Here is a 21086-nt window from a genome sequence, read left to right as displayed (position 1 = left end):
CCTTTACTCAACGGTAGCGAAATTCCAACTACTAATCCCCGAGTCCCGACCACCTTAACAGTCGAAACGTTTGGAAGTAAAGCACGCAAGGCTCGAGAAGCCACGTCATCAAGTACAAAACAATCGTCTCTTCAAATTATACTAGGGATAGAAAATCACGTCGGTTATCAAAAGTGTTTTGGCACATGTTTCCATTTATCAAGAGGTCGCACATGGTAATAGTTCTGCTTCAAAAATCAACTTTCGATCGAAAGTTGATTTTTTTACTTCTTTTTAGAAGCGAAGTTGATTTTTTCATTTTTACTCAAAAAGTTATTTTGATAAGAGAAATTCGTTTGGTAATGGTTGAAAATTTCTACTTCTAAAATATTATTAAGACAAAATATTTTATAAAAAATTATTATCGGTGGCCGAAAAATTTCTATTTAATTTTTGAAATTTTTTTAAAATGATTTTTATTATTAATTAAAAATAAAAAATATATTATTTATTTTTTACTCTACAATCGAAGACAATGACTCGACGGTTGGCGCGCGGCGAGGTGGCGAGCGCCGCAGGGACGTGTTGGTCGAGGAGGTTGGTGGTGGTGGGTGGCAACCAGAGGAAGTTGGCGATGGTTGGCTACTAGGGGCGGCCGAATGGTGGCTATGCGCAGATCTACGATTGGAGAGGGCGGATGATTTGGCGGTGGTCGTGGGTGGCCGCGATGGAGGTGGGTGAGTATAATCAAAAAGAGGGTGATGGCATAATAAAAAAAAAGCGTGAAGTAAGAAATACTTTTTGAATTGGAGAATTTAATTTTTTTAACTTATCAAATTGAGAAAAAAATAACTTTAGTATTGAAAATTCACTTCAAAAGTTAAAATTTCTTTCATAACTAAAATTTTTATCTAATAAATTTTTATTTTAGAAATTACGTTATCAAATGAATTCCTACTCTAAAAGAAGCTCTTCACATCCAGAAGTTATCATGCGCACCTAACTAAGAAAATCAGATTTGGTTGCTTCTTAAGTAGCTGACGTGGCAGTGCCTTCTGGCGTCGGAGAAGTCGATAACCACCGTGTGACTGTCATGACAACCACCACTTCGCGCGCTCTCTCTCTCTCTCTCTCTCTTCGATCTTCTTCTTCTTCGTCGAATCTGAGCAGTCGAGGGAATGGGTATGGCGTACAAATCCCTGGACTCCATCACCAGGTCCGACATCGAAGCCCACGGAATCTCGCCTCCTGTCGCGGAGAAGCTGAGCGCGGAGCTCGCGCGGATCCTCCGTGCTCACGGCGCCTCGCCTCCTGCCACGTGGCGGGCCATCTCCGCGGGCCTCCTCGAGCCCGATCTACCGTTCTCGTTCCACCAGTTGATGTACTACGGCTGCTACGAGGACTTCGGACCCAACCCGCCCGCCTGGTTTCCCGACCCGTACTCCCTCTCTCTCTCTTCCGACCCAAACTTGAACCTCGTTCTCATTTGTTGTCTCGTGGTCGCTCGGGCGAGGTTGTCGGCAATCTAATTTATAATTTGGTGCGGCGACTGGTACTTTGGCAAAAGTTTATGTCACTCGGTTCGGTATGTAATAGGGTTGATCAGGATATTCGAAGCTTTGCTCGATTTTTCTCGATTAGGATAATTAATCGTTAAATAGTTGGGGCTCGTATGCGTCCGTTCTCTTCTCAGTTACCACTTTCTTGCAGCAGAGCAAACTCTGTGCTGCTTAAATTCTATCAATTAAGAAAAAACTCCATCAAAGCGATGTAAATTAAAGGAGTTTATTTGGTGGAACTATATGACCTTTGCTACGGCGAGTTTTCGAGCATTCTTTTGTGGGAAAATGCACTTTATGGGACAGATCATAGGTGAGTTGCTGGAAAAATTTGAGTGACCGTATTATATATCCTTAGCCGACTTACTTTCCTCACGTCGCAATTTTCTTTTCCAGAAAATCCTGTTTGTTTTTGACCGGGAGTCTAGTACTAGTCATCTGCCAAATGGTTCTTATTTCTTTGCTCACTCTATAAGATGTCGAACTCTTGGATGTATAAGTCTCTTTTACCAGTAGTATTCTTTTTGAGATCTGCATCTTTGCAGTTTATTATTGTGCAATAAGAGACATTACAAACACTGTGGCATCTTGCAACTTCTTTTCTTATCGTTGGATGATAGGAAGGCTGCTCAGGAAACAAATGTTGGCCAATTACTTGAAAGAAGGGGGAAAGAGTTTTTGGGTGGGAAATACAAGGATCCCATTTCAAGCTTCTCTGATTTTCAGAAATTTTCCTTATCAAGCCCTGAGGTGCAATTCTTGTTATTGTTATAACACGTCGTACTTATGCCTGCGACTTTCTTACATCATTTGTTTGGTATTTGTTTGGTAGGTTTATTGGGCAACTGTACTTGAGGAACTAAGCATATTATTTTCGGAACCTCCTAAATGTATCTTACTTGAGGATCCATCTGACAAAAGCCATCCAGGGGGTCAATGGCTTCCTGGAGCATATTTGAACCCAGCAGCGAATTGCCTATCTTTGAACAATAAGAGGGCCCTGAATGATACAGCAATTATATGGCGTGATGAAGGACATGATGATCTTCCTGTGAAACGAGTGTCTGTAAAGGAGCTACGAGAAGACGTCTGGTATGCCACTTACCCTAAAATCTCTGTTGAAAAGAAGTTAATGGCTTTTACCATGCATGTACCTAAATATAGCGATTTATTACTGAATTGGTTGAATGTGAGTCGACAATGTGGACCTATTCAGACTCTGTATATGAGTTAAAGCAATCATTATAAATGCTTGTTTTGGGTAGCTTGCCAAGGTTCTAACATTGCATAAAGTGATTTAGAGTGTGTGTTGTCTAGTACATATATGGACTCCTGGTATTTATTTGTAAAACCTAATTTATTTGGATTTGTGGAGCCTCATCATGACTTTCTGTTTCATTTATTGTCAAACAACTTTCTTTCGTCTTTTATGAGCATCTAGTGGAATTTTGGTATATCATACGAGTTGTTTTTATTTGTGATGGGAGAACAGAACTCGGTGTTGGGATGAAAGTATGTTATCTCAATTCTCTCATGCCAAACTTGTTATGAACTCCGATATGCTTCTTTCATTATTCACAGGTTGGTTGCACATGCCCTCCACAGACTTGGTTTGGAGAAAGGATCTGCAATTGCAATTGACATGCCAATGAATGTTCAATCTGTGGTTATTTACCTAGCTATCGTTCTAGCAGGATATGTAGTTGTATCAATTGCTGACAGCTTTGCTCCACTTGAAATATCAACGAGACTTAAAATATCCGGAGCCAAGGCAATTTTTACTCAGGTTCTGTCCTGTTCCTCATGTAGGATTCTTTGTATGTTTCTCTGCTTCATAGCTGAGCTATGTACCTATATCAGCTTTCTTGCTATCTCCGTTGTCAGTGTTGTGTACTTGCCATCTCTGGGTTTGAGAAAAAGTTACTGACTAAATAGTTGGCTCGTCATTCAGTCAAGCTAAGAAAGTAACAAATAAAAAGACATGGTTAGGTTGCAGGAAGAGGTTAATTGATTAAAGACATTGGCTTCTTGATGTTATTGTTGTTGAAGCAGCTTTCACTACCACGTTATTTTAAAATCTATGGAGGCTTTTCCTTGTTCATCTTATCTTGATGATTACAAGGTATAAACACTGGTAAAAGTTCACACGTCCTTTTGATAACTTGGACTGATATCGAGGTAATAATGCTGAAGCTGCATTTGATCTGCTTGTGATTCTTTGGATGGTGAAATTGTAGAAATAGAAAGTTATCTGGGAGCAGACATTATTCTGTTGCTACCCAATCAAAGCATAGACAACATAGCTTCCCCGTACTATCCTTTCATGTGTCCACCGGCTTTTACTACATGGTTGACCTTAAAAGGCAAAAATTGACGCAAGCAGTGATAATATGAAGGCAAGCTGTTAAGATTCTTGGCTCCTTTTTTCTTTTTCAACTAGTATCATGAGATATGGTTCTTGTCAATAAAAACCCTTTGAAAGGCTTTCCTACGTTGTTGTTGTTTGCTATTGTTGCTATTTTCTTTTCAATTGTGTCGGTATTTTCGTATTTCTTACCACGTTTCCTTTATTTTATTCTGATTCTAGCTGAGTAAAAGGTAAGTTCCCTTACTAATAATATTTCTTCAAGTTTGTTTTTTCAGGATGTAATCATTCGTGGAGAAAAAAGTATACCTCTGTACAGGTGACTTCTCCATGTTCACAATACATGGTTGTGAATATTCTACTTTTTACTTCATGGAGGTTGACAACATTGCTGACGGTAGAGCATCATCTCTGCAGTAGAGTTGTGGATGCCCAATCACCAATGGCAATAGTCATTCCTGCAAAAGGTTCCACTATGGAATTGCGTGATGGTGACATTTCTTGGCATGATTTTCGACGAAGAGTCGAGCATCTCAAGTATGCTATCTTGCGCCTCAGTGTGATTTTCGTCTTATCGGGTTAAAATCGACTTATGTCCTTTTTATCTGTTTGTTTTTATCATTTTTATAAATGTATGTGATAATGAATGATTCTATCTTAATTACTGCACTATTATATGATAGATATTTACAACTCTGTTGAATATCTCTCTTATCTTCTTCGAACACTATCTGAAGTCATAAGCTTCCTTCATCTAGGTTCAGCATGTGGGTCTCTATCTCTCTCTGGCCCGCTACAAGTTTATTCTGGATGTCATTGTGGTCATGGCAACACATGAATGCACCATCACATGCGGGATGTGGTTAAGCACAGTTTTGTTCTTTTTCACATTCATAGGTAGATCTTGCTTAAAAGAAGCCCCTGCATATGAATGTGTTACCTTAAAACTTAATGATCTGGCCAGGATCCTCTTGCGGCCATACACTGTGAATGGAATGCTTTACACACTTAATTTTATGTTCAACAAATGGCTTGATTTCTTACTAATAGATTATGTTTGTTTTACCATGTATTGATGCTGGCTTCATGATCAGTGAAACGTTGCTGCCTGCTTTTCCCTGATTCTTTCTTGATTTATAATTTAACTGCAGGGAGGAATTTGCTGCTGCAGAACAACCGGTGGAGGCTTTTACAAACATCCTTTTTTCTTCTGGAACTACAGGTCATATTTTTCTGTCTCTGTGTGTGTGGACGAGTGTTATTTTTTCTCTGAATAAATCAATTTCTCAAGATGGTCAGGGCATCTATGTTCCATCTATGATATGCTTGTTGAATACGTTTAGTACCAAAAATGAAACTGCTGTTTTAGGCTTATATATACTTATTTCATGCTACAGGGGAGCCAAAGGCAATTCCATGGACACATGCGACTCCTTTTAAGGCTGCTGCAGATGCTTGGTGCCACATGGATATTCATAAAGGTGATGTTGTTGCCTGGCCCACTAACCTAGGGTGGATGATGGGTCCCTGGCTAGTTTATGCTTCCCTTTTGAATGGCGCTGCCATGGCCCTATATAATGGATCCCCACTAGGTTCTGGCTTTGCAAAGTTCGTCCAGGTTGTTATCCCCACTAATTTCTATTGTTGTTGAATGACTACGATGTCTAGCCAAATTACTGCCAAATTGTTGAACTACTAATTAATTGTTACCGATAAATAAGTAGAAGTGAGAACTAAAAATTCTAGGAGTACTGTCATTTAGGGAATATCAGATCTAAAAGTTGGTGGCTATCTATCAGTTGAGGAAAAGTCGCATAAAGATAGTTGTCGATAGAGCAGAATAAATAAAAGGGGCACTTTTTGCAGCTCTTTTATGGTCAAAGGAAAAAATTGTTCAAAAAGGCACCAGAGAAGCTATATTTAACAATCGTTCATTTTGTTGGGCAATAGATAGAGTAAAATCACCTTTCATCAGGTAAATTATTTAATTTTCCTTTCTGAGGGCATATTTGTCCAAAACATAGAAAAGACATTGATGATCAGTGAAGAGTCATTGAAATGATTTGCATAGCTAAGAGAGGCTAGCACTGTGTTATACTGAGTCTACAATTAACACCCCTTGTTGAATGTACATTTATGCTCAAGAAACCGTTTACATAAACTGTATGCTTTTCTAGGGATAAATGCTGTAAAGTTCATATCATACTTATGGACTCGTAGATGAAAGGGATTGAGGAAAGTAGCACTTTTAGCTTTAAGGAAAAGTATGGAATGGCACATTGATGCATGAACGTTTTACCAGTGGCTGAGTTGGAAGTTGTGTTTGAAGATATTGTCTCTTATTTTCTTCTAGTGATTTTACAGCTCCCCCTGTCCTCCCTGAGGGTGTTACACCCTTAAGAGAGATCACTTTCCATAATATAGATCATGCAATTATGTCCATACTAAAGTAAATATCTGAGACTTTTATGCATTTCTTTATGACTGATTGTCACAGCTCATTCAGGATTCTTGTAAAACGAGATCTGAATGAGCTGAGAGATGCCAATCTTATGATTGGCATTACATATTATCTGGTTTTTGTGCTGTGAGTCCTCATTGAATTTGTTCTCCTAAGATGTGGTTGAATCTTTCCTAGGATGCTAAAGTAACAATGCTGGGTGTCATTCCAAGTCTCGTGCGAACGTGGAAGAATTCAAAGTCCACATCTGGCTATGATTGGTCAGCTATACGGTAAGTCGTTTCATGTTGTCTACTAAGTTGTTTGTTCTTCAAGTTTGTTTACATTTCATGTTTGGGTTTTATGTTAGGTATGAACTCTGCATTTATTTCTGTTAATTTGCAAGCAGTTTTTTGTATTGGATGTGGCAGTTGCTTTAGCTCTACTGGGGAAGCATCTAATGCAGACGAGTACCTATGGTTGATGGGCAGAGCTAAATATAAACCTGTTATTGAATATTGTGGCGGTACAGAGATTGGGGGCGCATTTGTTTCAGGCTCGCTATTGCAGGCACAGTCACTGGCTGCTTTCAGTACACCAGTAATGGGTTGTAGTTTGTTTATCCTTGGGGATGATGGCCTTCCAATTGTAAGTACTGCATCTAAATTCAATCTTAAGAAGACATGCATGCCCTTTGCTTTTAAGAATGTCTTGACTGGGAAACCGCTAGGCTTTAGAGATTCACAACACGCAGATCACTACCTTAGATTGGCCAGTTTTTTCAGATTCATGACATGCTAGCTATTGTAGTGCCTGTGAAAATATTTCCAGGTTTGCTTTCAAATTGCTTGGTGAATTTTGGAGTCAGACACCTTGACTATATTATGATATTGGATACGTTCAACTCTCCCATTCAACCTCTTGTTGCATGTTTTTTCCCAGTTTTATGCTTGAATGCACAAACTTCCCCAGAGCTTTACTTTTGTTGAAGTACAATTATGAAAATTAGTCGGTAGTTGATAGGTGGTCATAGATAAGTAATTAGGGCTTTTGAGTATCTCTCATGCTCTATTTACTCTTTTATCAACTCATTTAGTAGAGATGTTGCCTTTGAGTATTTTCTCTCCCCCTCTCTTGAAGATCCTAGGGTGTTTATGTGGTATCAGAGGCAATTAGAGAGGACCCAAATGAAAAGCCTAAATTTTTCCCCCTCTTTCCATCCATTAAAAAAAGGAGAAGGAAAGAACCCTCGTTTCTCCCATCATCATTTCTACTCTTAACACTGAGACCACTGCCGTTCCAAGTCCTTTGTTTTTCGTCCAGTGGACTTCATCCTTGAGAGCAGCCACAATTGGTCATCTCCACAAGCAGCATCATCGTTCTTTGCTTGTGAGTGTCCAGATGGATAGAGACTGATCCCTTTCTACATATAGATAGACAGGCTCAAAGACCAGAAGGATACCCACTGCTCTAAACAAGATACCTTCTCCTAATCATGGGCGACACCTACTATTTAGCTTGTCGAAAGATGCAGTTACAGCCTTTTGGGCTTTGAAAGGCATTGTTGAAATTACACAGCGAACTCGACCAACAAAGGATGGCAGTACTTGAACCTCATATTTCAATGTCTTTCGATTCTTCCGATCCAGAGAGAGGCTGTGACAAGCCTCTTTACCCTCTGAAGGATTGAAGTTGACCTTGATCCACCAGCGATCTAGGTCCCACCCGACCGCAGCGAAAATAAGGTTTCAGTCAGTTAGATAAATCATAAATAGTTCTTACTATTGAAAAGAGAAATGCCCATAGATCGAAAGATTGATCTGGCCTTCTTTAACTTTCCACTTGTCTTTCCGTCGTCATTGGGGGGAGTTGTCATTGTTCCCTATGGCCTCATCAATCTTGTTGCTGGCATCCTTGTGCTGGTGAAGTCTGCCACATATCGAGCCTTCATGCACTCTAGCTTCATTCTACTGTGCACCTTTCTTGATCGTGATCATTTTTCAGCTTCTCCTCCAAAATCAAGCTACTGTCCTATTTAGTCTGCTGGCTGTAGTCTTAGTTTTTATTTTAATTTCTTTGTTTGATGTCATTTTCAATCCCCAAAGACGAAAAACACAAAAAAGGACTTTCAAGGGGCCTGTTAGTGCTCAATCAGCAGCACCTCATCTTCAGAAACTTCCCTAATTTTTGGTCCTCTTAAATCTCAATGAGCCTACTATGGAGGTTCAATTGTTGTGAGACTCATCTTCCATTGCACAATTGTCCTCTGAAATCCAGTTTGATGTATCCAAATCCAGCATCTAGTGCAGCTTGCACGACACTTCAGTTACAAACTGCAGAAGAAAGTTGCACCTATTGGACCAGTTGGATGGTTCAGCTTGAGGAGTGTGTTGAAGTATATTTTGAAATATTAGTCAGTAGTTAGTAAGTGGCCATATATAAGGTAATTAGGGATTTTGGTGTCTCTCACGCTCTATGAATATATTTCTATGTACTCTTCTGTCAAGTCATTTAGTAAAGATGTAGCCTTTGAGTATTTTCTCTCTCCCCCTCTCTTAAAAATCCTACAATACTTACAACTTCGATGACAACTGAATTAATCGGGTTTTGCTGGTGCTCAATTACAGCCACAAGATGTTCCAGGAATGGGGGAATTGGCACTTGGAGCGGTCATGTTTGGATCTTCAAGTACACTGCTTAATGCGAACCATTACGATGTCTACTTTAAAGGAATGCCCCTTTGGAAAGGAAAAGTGAGCTCATATATTGTCAAACCTTTTGAATTACACGATTATATGTTATTCAAGGCATGTCAATCTTTTCTCTACACAGGTTTTGCGGAGGCATGGTGATGTATTTGAGCGTACTTCTAAAGGATACTATCATGCACATGGTCGTGCAGATGATACTATGAATCTTGGAGGTATCAAGGTATGTTCTTTGCCTGGATATTATTCAACACCCCAGGCTAAATTGAGTACCCATAACTGCCGTTTACATACGGGATTATCAATTTATGAGTCAACTTGATGTCATACTGGAAGTTTAAGGTCCTCAGGGAATATGTTTTCCACCTGAATTTTGGTGGATAATATTTTTGCAGCAAAATGGCATGACAGTGATATCTTCTAGTTCTCGTTAATTTCTTCAGCTTTATAAGGTGCATGTTGTTGAACCTTTCATGACTAAAATGAGGATAATATGGGGGATCTTAGCATGGACTACAGGGTTAGATCAGTGTATCTTTTAAATACTTCTGTTTTCTGATGACATATTCCTCTATTCTGACATGAGGTGGCGGAAATAGGAAATGAGAAATGTCATGGCATGGAAGATGACTTCAATATTAAGATACTTTCCCTTTTATTTGGTCTCAGATTTTGTCATTATAACTAAATTTTGTACTTAATAATTATGTGAACTCTTACTCTGTTGTTGGGTCCTTTTACTAGGGTAAATTGAAGAAGTACAGTGGGAGTCAGCTAATGACTCCATGTAGGCTTGGCCTTTTTTGTGATTGTTTATCTGAAGAACATTGTACATAAAATGCTGATGCCGGGCACATTCCAAGTGCCCAGAATTTTTGCATTATATTGTGAACCTTAACGGAGGGGCCTTTGTTGAGGATGATTCAACTGCCTCCAGAGCTGTGGCTGATACTAGTACAAACCTGGTTAGTTGTATAATCTGAGCAGCAGGAATACAAAGAGGGGCCTTTTGAAGATCCCAGCTGGAGGAAGAGGATTGCATGGAGTTGGGGGATTAAAGACTTGGGTCTCTGGGTGGAGGAGGATGGGCTCCTAGAATTTTTTTTTGGGGTTTTGGGTAGGGTGGGGTGATGATCAATTCAGTGTTATGACTCCTCCAATAGAATGTTAATGCTGAATTTCTTAAGCACCAATTTGCATTTTGTATGACATCCTTTTACGAAGTATAGATGCCAAAACTAAGTGAGAACATGTATATTGGAAGGGGACTATGTAGAATTTTGAGCTTAGGCTTTAGGCAGGCGCTTGCTACTTGGTTAATATTACTCATGCATGCAAGGATATTGCCGTTATTATAGAGTTAGAGTGAGTTGTTCATGTAGAGGAACTTGAGATACGTTGTCATGAAATATGGAGTTTTATACATCTCTTCAGAGGAAAAATAGATGTTCATCTGTCTGCAGTACTCATGTTTTCTAAATTTATGATTGTCCGTCATCACTGTATAAGCTGGCAAAGTTTACAAGGTGTTCCTTAGTAATAGTGGGCGACCATGACTTTTTTTTTATTTTGGCGTCAAAGACCAATGACTTCATCGAGTGAAGAAAATGTGAACTTTTGACTGGCTTGGTGTTTTGGTTTAAGCAGGTGAGCTCCATCGAGATTGAGCGAATTTGCAATTCTGTTGACGAAAATGTCCTTGAAACTGCTGCGATTGGGGTGCCCCCTGCTGAAGGTGGACCTGAGCAATTGATAATAGCTGCAGTGCTGAAGGATTTAGATAAACAAGTGCCTGATACAGATAAACTAAGGACGGCTTTCAATTCAGCTGTGCAGAAGAGACTAAATCCTTTGTTCAGGGTACCAATTTCTGCGTTACATAGCCATGCCCTCAACCTCTTGTGCTAACACCAGTTGTGTTATTTATGAACAAACTAGTTTTGTTTTATGTAGGTTTCTCGCGTTGTGCCCGTCTCATCTCTTCCAAGGACAGCTACAAACAAGGTTATGAGAAGGGTTTTGCGGCAGCAGTTGGTGCAACTTGACAAAAAGCCTAAGCTATGAAGGACGAAAATGTCCAAGCCACATCATTCTACGAAAGGTATGTGCCCATGGTCGTTTGGTATACGCTAGCAGTACCGAGACATATGATAATGAAAATGGAGGCAAATGCTTCTGCAGGTGAACGAAAATTCTTTGATTTGCAGTTCTGTTATTATTGCTGATTTGGAGATTATGTTGGTCAACCGTTTGATTATCCTTTTGACGTCCTTGCAGCTAGCAGCAGTTCACAGGGAATCCCTCTTTGGCCATGTTATATGATCCGTGGCATCAATTTTCACTAAACCAAGATTTTACCCTCTGAATTATGTGACACAGAAGCTTGTATCGACTGGGAGTCCAAGTACTGTAATCTGGTGTCGGGAACAAAGATCTATGGTAAAATAGATAGATGGGATACAAGATGGGTGGACTTGTGACGATTGATAAGGCTGAATGCCAATATTTGTCTGAGAGGTGAATAAAAATGAGGAAAGCAGAAATACCCATTAGTACTGGGATCACATCATGCAAGAATAGAGTCCTCTTCCCTTGGACTGTGAAGTCATCAATCCTTCCAACCTTCATAGTTCGAGTTATATCTTGTTCTCAAGTTCTCTTGGACTGTGCAGCATATTTTTCTGGTATGTGTACTGTTTGTTCTTGGAATGCTTGGTTAATCTCCACCCATTATCATTTTAGCAGAGGAGTCAAAAAGTGTTGATATACGTGCCCGGCTCGAGTTTTACTTTGCTAATTCCATTATTTACCAGAGTATTATTTAAACCTTTGAAAGGTTTTTAAGTTTTCATTTCTCGAGAGAAATGAAAACCTATTGCTTGTTAGAAAAGTTGCTGAAGACAGCACTATAATTGCTAATGTCTGGGCGTCTCCAATTCCTCCCTTTGCAGGAAATGGAGTCTACTTTTTTCTTGAAGTAAGATAATCCAAACTTGGGAAAATGCGAACACGGAGAGGTGAGGCCTGGGGCAGGGGATGGGAAAAAAAGTGACGACCTCAGCGTTCGCCAAACTATTTCCGACGGAACTAATGTAACAATTTAGTAACTTCGATATTTAACAATAGCTTAACTGAAGTTCAGTTAAAAGACATACGTCGTTTTAGGGTTTTATGTATCTTCGAAAGGATATGTTGAAAGGTTTGGGTTTATTCATTCGAATGAACATTTTCTAGACGAACAGTGTTTGGACGTAATAAATTACTTGAGAATCGTCGAAGTGTTAAAAGACATCTTTCTAATGGCAAAAAGTGGACTGAACTAGGGGAAGAGAGACGTATAAACACGTATAGTAATAGTACTAATTGGGTGAGTTTATGACAGTAGCTACCTGGATGATTGCAAAGGAACGGAGGAGGTGAAGCTGATCCAAGGCCGAGAGATGCACGCAGATGGAGAAGTTGTGGCCAATGAATCCGTGGACGACAGAGGTTTTACAGTCCTGGTGTGTTCCAAGTCTTTCCATCACCTCTTCCTGGTGCTCATCGACTGATCCGATCACCCCCGACTCGTGCTCCTTTTCCAGGAGGTGCAAGCATCGCATAGCAAGACTTCCTGTTGAGTTCTCTGTGCCCGGTAAACTGGCTTATACCAGCACTCCTCGATGGTTTGTTCTAGACCCGTCAACGGCCGATCCCATGGCATGTTATGTTAACTAAACATCCTTCGCTCTATTATTAAGATGTCAAAACTCGCCAGCTCACCTTAGAGGATTACAAATCAAGATCAGCCTGAGTAGTTTAACATTGAATACCCTCCTAGGCTCAGCCTTGAATGCAAATCACATGACTGGAAGACTTCGAGCCAACTCAGACATAAAGGTAAGTCCCGGCAACTCCTTGCCGGGTGAGTTTTTAAGATGCCGAGCAAAGCGAGCCCCGATGATAATTCACGAATTAGAATACTTAAAACACAACCAGCCTTTTAACTTATCTTACTTACATCAAACCATTATCACCCTCATATTCTTTCTAACATAATCCAAGGTCTATTAGATCCCATCTAGACGCCCCATCCTCAAGACAGCTCTGATGGATGCTCCCTTTGCTGTTTTGACAAATATGTTCCCAACTAGGAGCAGAGGCTATGGATTTCGGCGGGCGGGAGGCTGTGCCGGCCATTTCTCTCTTGGAGAGGAAACGAATTCCGCTGGCAAGTGCCTCAGGAACAAGACGAAGACTTACTGAACCTCCACCAGTACAAGAGCATTTCTTTTCTCCTAGAAAACATTGCAACTACCGCCCAGTTGTCAATTTAGAACCATAAACATTACCCGTTGTTAATGCATCCGCCACACGCCACAAGGTCTTTCTTCTTTTATACAAGTGGGCTTAGTATAATGAGCCATTGTTGATTAGCTCTAGCCGAAGTAACAACAAGTGTTTGGCTTATGTTTCGATGCCATATTCCTTCGAATCTTCATAGAGCATCGATAGAATTTTATTTTCCCGGGAAAAATTTTGCAAAAGTCGCCCTATGGTGGGTCCGTTTCTCAAAGTTCATTAAGAAACTTAACTTTGTTCCAAAGTGTCCCTAGACTCGATCACTTTGACTTAATAATCCTTTGAAGTAGCGTTTGTTTCTCAAAGTTCCTCACGGCTTAATTTTGTTCCAAAATCGCCCATAAGCTTGATCACTCGGATCTAGTAACCCCTGAGCTCACCGTCGATGGCCAATCAATGAACAATTTGCCTGTTCGCCCCTTTTCCTAGGGGCGGATTTTAGTTCGGAAACAATACATTTCTCTCACAGTCGATGGCCGATTAATGAACAATGTGCACGTTTGCCTCTTTTTCTAGGGGTGGATAGAGTCGGCTCGTGAAAATGGGAGCCGACTCTATCCACCCAAGAACTTGACTGGTCCGATTAGTAGTGATCCGATTCCCGGGTTGGATCAGGACTGGCTGTAACTTCCTTTTTTTTTTTAGTCTAATACATAACAATATTATTGTTATATTACAATATGAGCGGTCATACATTGCCGTAAGTTATTAGAGGTTATCAAACAGAGTCCTTTTTGTCGGTCGGTCGGCAAGGCAAGTACATGTGCAGCCAGCAAGAACTTATCCTTCAGTCAATTGAAGGAGCTTGGCAAACATTAAGCCAATTCTCCAGCATAACTCGTGTAAACTGCACCTCTTGACCTTGACAATGAATTCAACTTGAGCAAACTTAGAATCCACCAGAAAGAAATTTGGATAAATCTGAACCAGTGAGAAAAATCAAACCAGAGTTTATATTTGTTTCACCAATCCGGTTTAGACTGGTTCCGCTCTAGGATATGAGAATCGGACATGTTCTTGTTGATTCCAAATTTTGTGAATTAGGAATAGCTCAAAATCGATCAAATCATTTTTTTTTGTCAAAATAATATTTCACTAATTGAAAAGAAAAAAAAAACAACTCAAACATTGCAATCCGAATTGCTACAACTTCAAAACATGATAAGCTCCAAATAACAAGATAAATCATTAAAATAAAGATATGGGACACACTTAAAACACAAATCTATGTCTTCTTCAAATCAAAATCGATAATTGATTGTTAAATTCATATTTAGTAATGAGAACACATCGAGATCTTTATCCGTTGCTATGGTTTTGTCTTTCGACGATGAGCGCTTAAGTTTAGCGTTTCTAATATCATTGCCATACAAAATAAAAAAGTTGAATAAAAAGTGAAACATCCACGAAGTTTCTCCGATCTCCTTTAAAATTAGACTTGTATGCTAACTAAATTCGAAGAAAACGAAATCTCAAAAACATAGCTAAAAAAATTTTCTGAAACGGGAAAATTTTACCAATGCAGTGGGCTCGGTCACCATGTCGTAAACGCCGACGCCACTCGTCGCGGCCTTCATATAAAACGACGCCGAATCCTCAACGGCAGTTCTTCTTCTACCCCCTCTCTTCCTCTCTCCAGCTGCCCGATAGGCGTGTGCCTATCGTAGTTGGAGTTGAGCCTCCCAGCTTCGTCTTCAATCCCTGCTTCGCTTTCATGGAACTCCAGCTCCGCTCGGCTTAGGGTTTCTCTTCGTCCCGATTCCCTCGCATCGTCATCATCGAAAGGATGGGCGTTCTTTCCCTGTCAAACCCCAGCTTCGCAACGCCTTTCCTCGGCCACAAACTGTAACCCCTCTCTCTCTCTCTCTCTCTCTGGATTGAAGGAATGTGAACTTATCTTCACGCGTGTTGTTGTTCATGTGGGAGGGCGTTGAATAGTTTTTTGCTGATTGCTCTTCTGCTGTCGATAGAGATTCCCATTGGAGCTAGAATTGGACTAGTTGATTTTGCTTCTCTTGAATTGTCACGCGTTTAGCTCGTTTTTCTGTTTAGGTGGTAACTTTTGTCTTCTTGGTGTATGTATAGTTCGTGCAGTGGAACTTTAGAGAAGCCGGCGTCGTCTTCTGGTGCCATCGTCAGGACACCAAGATGTGCCCTTGAAGGTAATGTTCCTATGTGGTATGCATGTTTAACCCTTTTATTTTGTTATTTCTTTTCTTGGAGCTTTCTAGCCCGATGGATGCATATGTGTGTGCCTTATCTGTGTTTATCCATCATTTCCGTTTTACCAGAGGCTTAGAAAAGTTTGTTTTTGGTTTTAGTTGGTGCATGAAGCAATTGAGTGTTTCCATGACCATGATGAATGTAATGGGATAATAAAATGATGTAGTGTTCCACGCCTATTTATTGCACTTAGCTTTGATGGAGATGCAAACTGTGATACAGGAAAGACACCCCTGCACTTGTGAGGAACTGTTGGAAGTTTTATTAGAGCATATAGGAGATGAATAATGAGGATGGGCGCCTGTGGATTTAGAGCATTGTTTGGGCTGCACAGGGGTACTACAACGGATAGTTATAGATGTAGGAGGATTTTATTTTAGTTCGAAACGGCATACATCACATCATTTCTGACTAAAGTCTGAAGCTTAGCTCAGTATCCTCCAGATTATCCTAAAACGGAATTGTGAAACAAAACATCAGCTTTTTTAAGATCTTGCGGACTGGTTAGATCATATTAACAAGTGAGATAATCAGTTGTTATCTACTATTGTATGCAGCATTGCACCCTGCAATTAGCATTTAGATAAACCAGATGAGTTGTTTAACTCTTTTGGCTAAACCTAAGAGATTGGTGCCCTTGGTATTCCGAGACAGTGGCTTGAAAATAATGGCAGCATAAGTTATTTGTTTTGCCTAGAGATATGGTATGATCAGCTAACAATAAAATTTAAAATTCTGTAATTCCTTCAGCTTCTCCATATTCAGATTCTTCCTAGCAACAAAGAGATCCTTGAGGTGAACATTAGGTTTTCAGCAATAGATGAACATCCTTTCTATCACTAGGCCAAGAGAGATTCTTTGGTTATGAAATTGGAAGATATTTAATCCTCTGTGTTTTGAGATTGATAGATGAGCATGGCTATTGGTGAACGTTTTCGGCAGAAAACCCTTTCATTTGGACAACTTTTAGTTTAATTCTGGACTTAAAAAGCCCAAACCGCCAAATAGCTTATAAAAGTTCAACTAGGGAGTTCTCTAGTCCCAGGAAAACATGACTTTGGTTATTTTTTCTAGTAGGGAGTTGTTCTATTCCCAGATACAAACGTGATTTTTTTCCTCCAATTGTGCCCCAGCACTATCTCATGCCCAAACACTATTTAACCTGGTGGCAATTCAAGGGTCGTGTCACTTTTTAAGAGGATTTTTTTTTAATTAATTGAGGCACATGCAATTTTTAGAGGGTGGATGCACATTGCCATCCACTTGGCATGAATGGAGCGGCTAAAATCATGCTTTATGTAAAATACGAAGATCACCTGTGATGCTAACAGCCTTATGTATTATATTCATCTTATTTTGTTTTCACTGGTCGTTGCATTTTCATTTAGTGATGCAAGAAAACTCTCCTTTGGCAACACTTTTTGTCTTGCATGGAATTTTTTTTCCGGAGCCATGTTCCAACACGGGAGGTGTTTTGGCAGGCTGAATTATGTATACAAAAACCCATTTGAGTGCTTATTAAAATGGCCAACTATGAAAGGAAATGTGCTGTTACAAGTTCATAATCATGACGTCATTTCATAGTTCAAGTTCAGACTTCAGAGGGCTGGCTGTCTGTTTCTTATCTGTGTTTTTGGTGACTGCTTTGGAGGAAATTAGAAATTTTAGAGTTTCCTATAGTTGACTTAGTGATGATACCCAGATTTCATCTTGGAGGAGTTGTGCGAACTGCGAAATGTTATTCTGGTTTTGTGCGTGGCTGTGGGCGTGTTGATGTCTTGAGCTTTACTTCGAGATGATTGTTGTTTTCGCTTTGTTTTAGGTAGTGCTCCAACATTTCCTCGACTCAATGTTTGGGATCCTTATAAGCGCCTTGGTATCAGCCGAGATGCTTCTGAGGAAGAAATCTGGGGTTCACGGAATTTCCTCCTACAGCAGTATTCTGGACATGAGTGTAGTGAAGAGTCAATAGAAGCTGCTTTTGAGAAATTACTGATGGCAAGCTTTCAGCACAGAAAGAAAACAAAAATCAATTTAAAAAGCAGATTAAAGAAGAAGGTTGAGGAGTCACCACCTTGGGTTCAGAATCTACTCAATTTTGTTGAACTTCCTCCAACTGATGTTATATTTAGAAGATTATTTCTCTTCGCATTTATGGGTGGGTGGAGCATCATGAACTCTGCTGAAGGTGGACCAGCATTTCAGGTTTGTCTTGTTTCTTATTCTGGTCATTGCAAGGATGATTGTGTAAATTGCTTCCTTATGTGTTCGGTGCATTCTTCCTCATTGGAATCATTTAGCTTGACTGGAAGAGGAATATATAAGTAATTGGGGACTTGGGGTGCTGCTTGGAATCAAGACAGTGCATGGACGAGCTTAACCCATAGAATAGCGGCATGTAGAGAGTCCAATTTTAGCATGATGATTATAGTTAGATAGATTCAAAGACAATAATGCTGTGGGGAGCCAACCTTAGATCTGTGATAACAGGCCCTACACCATTCTTTTCCTAAGAAGAGGTTGCGTTAGTCAGTCCCTTTTTTTTTTTCCTTCTCTTTCTCAACTTTGATATGCTGCTTACAAAGATAAATAGATCTTGCAAAGAAGGAGCTCCTAATAATGAAACTTAGCTATTGGACCTGGCATGTCTTGTCCACTGTGGGAACGTCGGCATCAATTACTTGGCGAGCACTCTGATGCTTGTGTATGGTGAACGGCATAATTACCTTATAAAGCTTTTGGTTGCATTTCATGTTCTCCATTTGGGTAGCTTTCCTTTGTTTCTTACTATGTTTCACGAGTCTGAGTAGAGTTCATATGCGACTCATCCCACACGAAGGAGAGAGGAAGGATAATCGAACACCCGTCATTTAATATTATGAGGCTTTTGTTTGCTTTCTTACTTTACCGAAGATACCACATCAAGTTGGCTATAGATCTTGGTTCAGAGTTCAAATGCGTCAAATTTGTAAGTGGAATTTAATTTTTGCAGGTGGCAGTCTCTTTGGCAGCTTGCATATATTTCTTGAATGAGAAGACAAAAAGCTTAGGTAGAGCTTTTGCTATTGGGTAAGTATGACAATGCAATGCATTGCCCTTCCTATCTTTCACTTGTATTGTGGTCATTTACCTTTTTTAGCTTTTGCTGCTTGCAGACTGGGAGGACTTGCAACTGGCTGGGTTTGTGGTTCTGTCCTTGTGCCGATGATTCCGACATTTCTAATACAACCAACCTGGACGCTTGAACTCTTAACATCGCTAGTGGCATACGTTTTCTTATTTCTTGCCTGCACCTTTCTCAAGTGATGATGGTCTTAACTATAGGGGCACTGGAATTTTGTTGCATCCAGAATTTATCAAGAGACTAATATGTATTGCAAATTCAAATGTTTGAAAATGTTGGACTTCCATTTCATGTCCATCCATGTACAATCTCCTTGTTTGTCAGAGAATAGCATTGACAATACTGATTTCTGGCAGATGATGGTCTCCTCAGTTTGTCGCAGGTGGTCTATCCACAGATATAGCTAATATGCAAAACTATGTCCTAATTGCATTCGTTGGCCATGGTGAAAGCAGAAGCTTCTTTATTGCCATGTCCTCGTATTAGAACATGCTTTGGACAGGCAACGGCAAAACAAATGTTGGTTGATTTTGAGTCCTCTTATGAGAAAAGGTAGTGGATGAGGGAAGACAAATTGAATAACTTGCAGCATATGTTGCAGGCTTCCTGGACTCTTTACATTGCCATGAATATGCAACTCTAATACTTAAGAAAACATTGCGATAAGTGAATAATGTCTATGTAAAGCTTCGTCAACTCCACAATCTAAAACCAATCAACCAAAAGAGTTACAAGGTTGACTCAGGGAAGATCATCATCTAAGCAAGCAGGACGACTCAAAGCATCGTGAAATTCAAGGGTAGCCTTTGTACTTGGCATATTTGCGATCCTCGCGATTGTTCCTGGAAGCGCAGCATCCGATGCTGTAGACTACCATGTAAATGACGACGAGAAGAACATTGCATATCAGCAAATTTCTCCATTCCTTCTTGCCATTGGCTAGGAATCCTCCTTTGCATGATTTGCAGTCGTAGCACAAGGTTTCCTGGTGGTTGCTCCATGCTAGACAATCGGTATCGGGCGCTGCCGGGCCTGACTTCGGAACCGTCCAATAGGTCGCATTCTTGAATTCGAAACCACAATAACTTGGTGGCTTGCAGCAACCAGACTGAAAACAAGCGAAACCTAAATTAATGTGAAATTCATTTGCCCTTGCGCATGTACAGATACATGCATGCATTCAAATTACACTTCAAGTTTAGCAACAAAAGAATAATTTCACAATCGGGAGTACCTGTATGGCTGACAACTTCTGCTTATAAAAATCCGCCTCTGTCTGATGAACGTCTTCGCCGAGCCTCCCACAAAGGTTGGAATCGACCAAGCAGCTTCGAATCTCGTTCCATTTCTCCCCATTCACCAGATGATCCTGCATCCAATGCGAGTAGTCCCCCAGCCGGTACTCCTTGAACCCTTGCCCCGAGACCGCCTTCCCTGCGCTCTCGTTTGTCACGAGGAACGCGAACACCGTGAAGGCGATGAGCGCGAGGATGGACAGGAACAACAGGGTCAAGTAAGTGTACAGGAAGAAATTGTTTCGCCCGCACGACCCGATGAGTCCGATCAAGGAGATGACCAGCAGGACGACGCCCGATATCAGGAGAGGGCCCTGCAGGGACTTCTGGCATTCCGTGCTGCTGTGCACCATCAACCTGGCCGACGTGCCGACGGCGACGAGCGCCAGGACGGCGGACAGAACGTTTAATATCGTGACGATGGTGTTGCTGATGCGAGCCATGTCGTGTTCGGGGCCGAATCAGGCGAGAGCTTCTTCCTTTCTTTTTTTTTTCCTGGGCGTAGGGGTGTGGGTGTCTCTTTGTGTTTCCAATGCAAGAATTCGAGGCGGGATTTGAGGGTTTGTGAAACGGAGGATGGTTTAAACTTTAACGTTGGTTTCTTTCTAGGGGGGAAGAGAGAATGGAAAGAGACAGCTACGAAGAGATTGTTTTCACTTCTGGATTCGTAACCGCTATTGTACATTTTTGTGCGCTCCTAGAAAGATGTCGTTGGTTTTTCCCACCTTCCCGTTCGGGGAAACCCCTAAATATGTTGTGCGCATGTTCATTTTGATTCCACGTGGCATGATTTGATGAGTTTTCGATAGTGATATAAGAAATGTTGCGAAAGAATACCAATTTTTAAAATATCACTTAGGAAAAGACAACATGGCAATACTAAATCGTACGTAGAGCATGCAATCAAATTTTAATTCTTTGGATTGATATGGTTAGTTCTCCCTTTTTTTGGAATATGCAAACAAGTTCACATGGCAAAAGAGGGAAAACTTAGCGTGTCCTCATCAATGATGTTGATAGTTTGATCTTTCAATTATTTTGATGCGCTTTGG

General features: G+C 40.5%; 3 protein-coding genes across 5 annotated transcripts; 2 read left to right on the top strand and 1 right to left on the bottom strand.

Moving 5' to 3' along the window:
* Positions 1-1078: 1078 nt before the first annotated feature.
* Positions 1079-17941, top strand: LOC115734963 (probable acyl-activating enzyme 17, peroxisomal). Of its 3 annotated transcripts, none has more exons than XR_004014717.2 (15): positions 1081-1417; positions 2159-2288; positions 2371-2630; positions 3120-3324; positions 4182-4222; positions 4321-4440; positions 5055-5125; positions 5301-5521; positions 6542-6636; positions 6775-6991; positions 8971-9096; positions 9176-9274; positions 10699-10911; positions 11005-11232; positions 11329-11760. XR_004014717.2 is itself a non-coding variant. In XM_030666000.2 (15 exons), the coding sequence occupies exons 1-14, from the start codon at positions 1158-1160 to the stop codon at positions 11113-11115; spliced, it is 2169 nt and encodes a 722-aa protein (XP_030521860.2). In that variant the 5' UTR covers positions 1081-1157; the 3' UTR covers positions 11116-11152; positions 11329-11760. The 3 variants fall into 3 exon arrangements, 2 of the variants coding, with proteins under 2 accessions (XP_048138876.1, XP_030521860.2); XM_030666000.2 differs by having other exon boundaries at positions 11005-11152; XM_048282919.1 differs by lacking the exons at positions 10699-10911; positions 11005-11232; positions 11329-11760 and adding exons at positions 11284-11288; positions 17930-17941 and having other exon boundaries at positions 1079-1417; positions 9176-9374.
* LOC115734967 (protein CHAPERONE-LIKE PROTEIN OF POR1, chloroplastic) lies at positions 14989-19120 on the top strand. Its single transcript, XM_030666007.2, is given in 6 exon segments — positions 14989-15237; positions 15478-15554; positions 17438-17820; positions 18608-18684; positions 18771-18837; positions 18839-19120. Coding segments are annotated over 6 exon segments (693 nt in total). The 5' UTR covers positions 14989-15178; the 3' UTR covers positions 18869-19120.
* Positions 19121-19479: 359 nt separating this feature from the next.
* LOC115734966 (tetraspanin-8-like) lies at positions 19480-20520 on the bottom strand. The gene is made up of 2 exons (XM_030666006.2): positions 19974-20520; positions 19480-19847 (listed from the first exon to the last, which is right to left on the bottom strand). The coding sequence occupies exons 1-2, from the start codon at positions 20475-20477 to the stop codon at positions 19533-19535; spliced, it is 819 nt and encodes a 272-aa protein (XP_030521866.1). The 5' UTR covers positions 20478-20520; the 3' UTR covers positions 19480-19532.
* Positions 20521-21086: the final 566 nt, after the last annotated feature.

Source organism: Rhodamnia argentea, chromosome 7 (genome assembly GCF_020921035.1).
Source record: "Rhodamnia argentea isolate NSW1041297 chromosome 7, ASM2092103v1, whole genome shotgun sequence".
NCBI classification, from domain to species: domain Eukaryota; kingdom Viridiplantae; phylum Streptophyta; class Magnoliopsida; order Myrtales; family Myrtaceae; genus Rhodamnia; species Rhodamnia argentea.
Note: the sequence above shows the minus strand (reverse complement) of the source record. Positions and strands in the feature narration are given on the sequence as shown.

Coding starts and splice junctions, on each gene's coding strand:
- LOC115734966 (XM_030666006.2), bottom strand. CDS start 20,477: ATGGCTCGCATCAGCAACACCATCGTCACGATATTAAACGTTCTGTCC. Junction 19,848..19,973: donor AGAAGTTGTCAGCCATACAG/GTACTCCCGATT, acceptor GCTTGTTTTCAG/TCTGGTTGCTGCAAGCCACC.
- LOC115734963 (XM_030666000.2), top strand. CDS start 1,158: ATGGGTATGGCGTACAAATCCCTGGACTCCATCACCAGGTCCGACATC. Junction 4,223..4,320: donor AAAAGTATACCTCTGTACAG/GTGACTTCTCCA, acceptor TCATCTCTGCAG/TAGAGTTGTGGATGCCCAAT. Junction 9,097..9,175: donor TGCCCCTTTGGAAAGGAAAA/GTGAGCTCATAT, acceptor TTCTCTACACAG/GTTTTGCGGAGGCATGGTGA.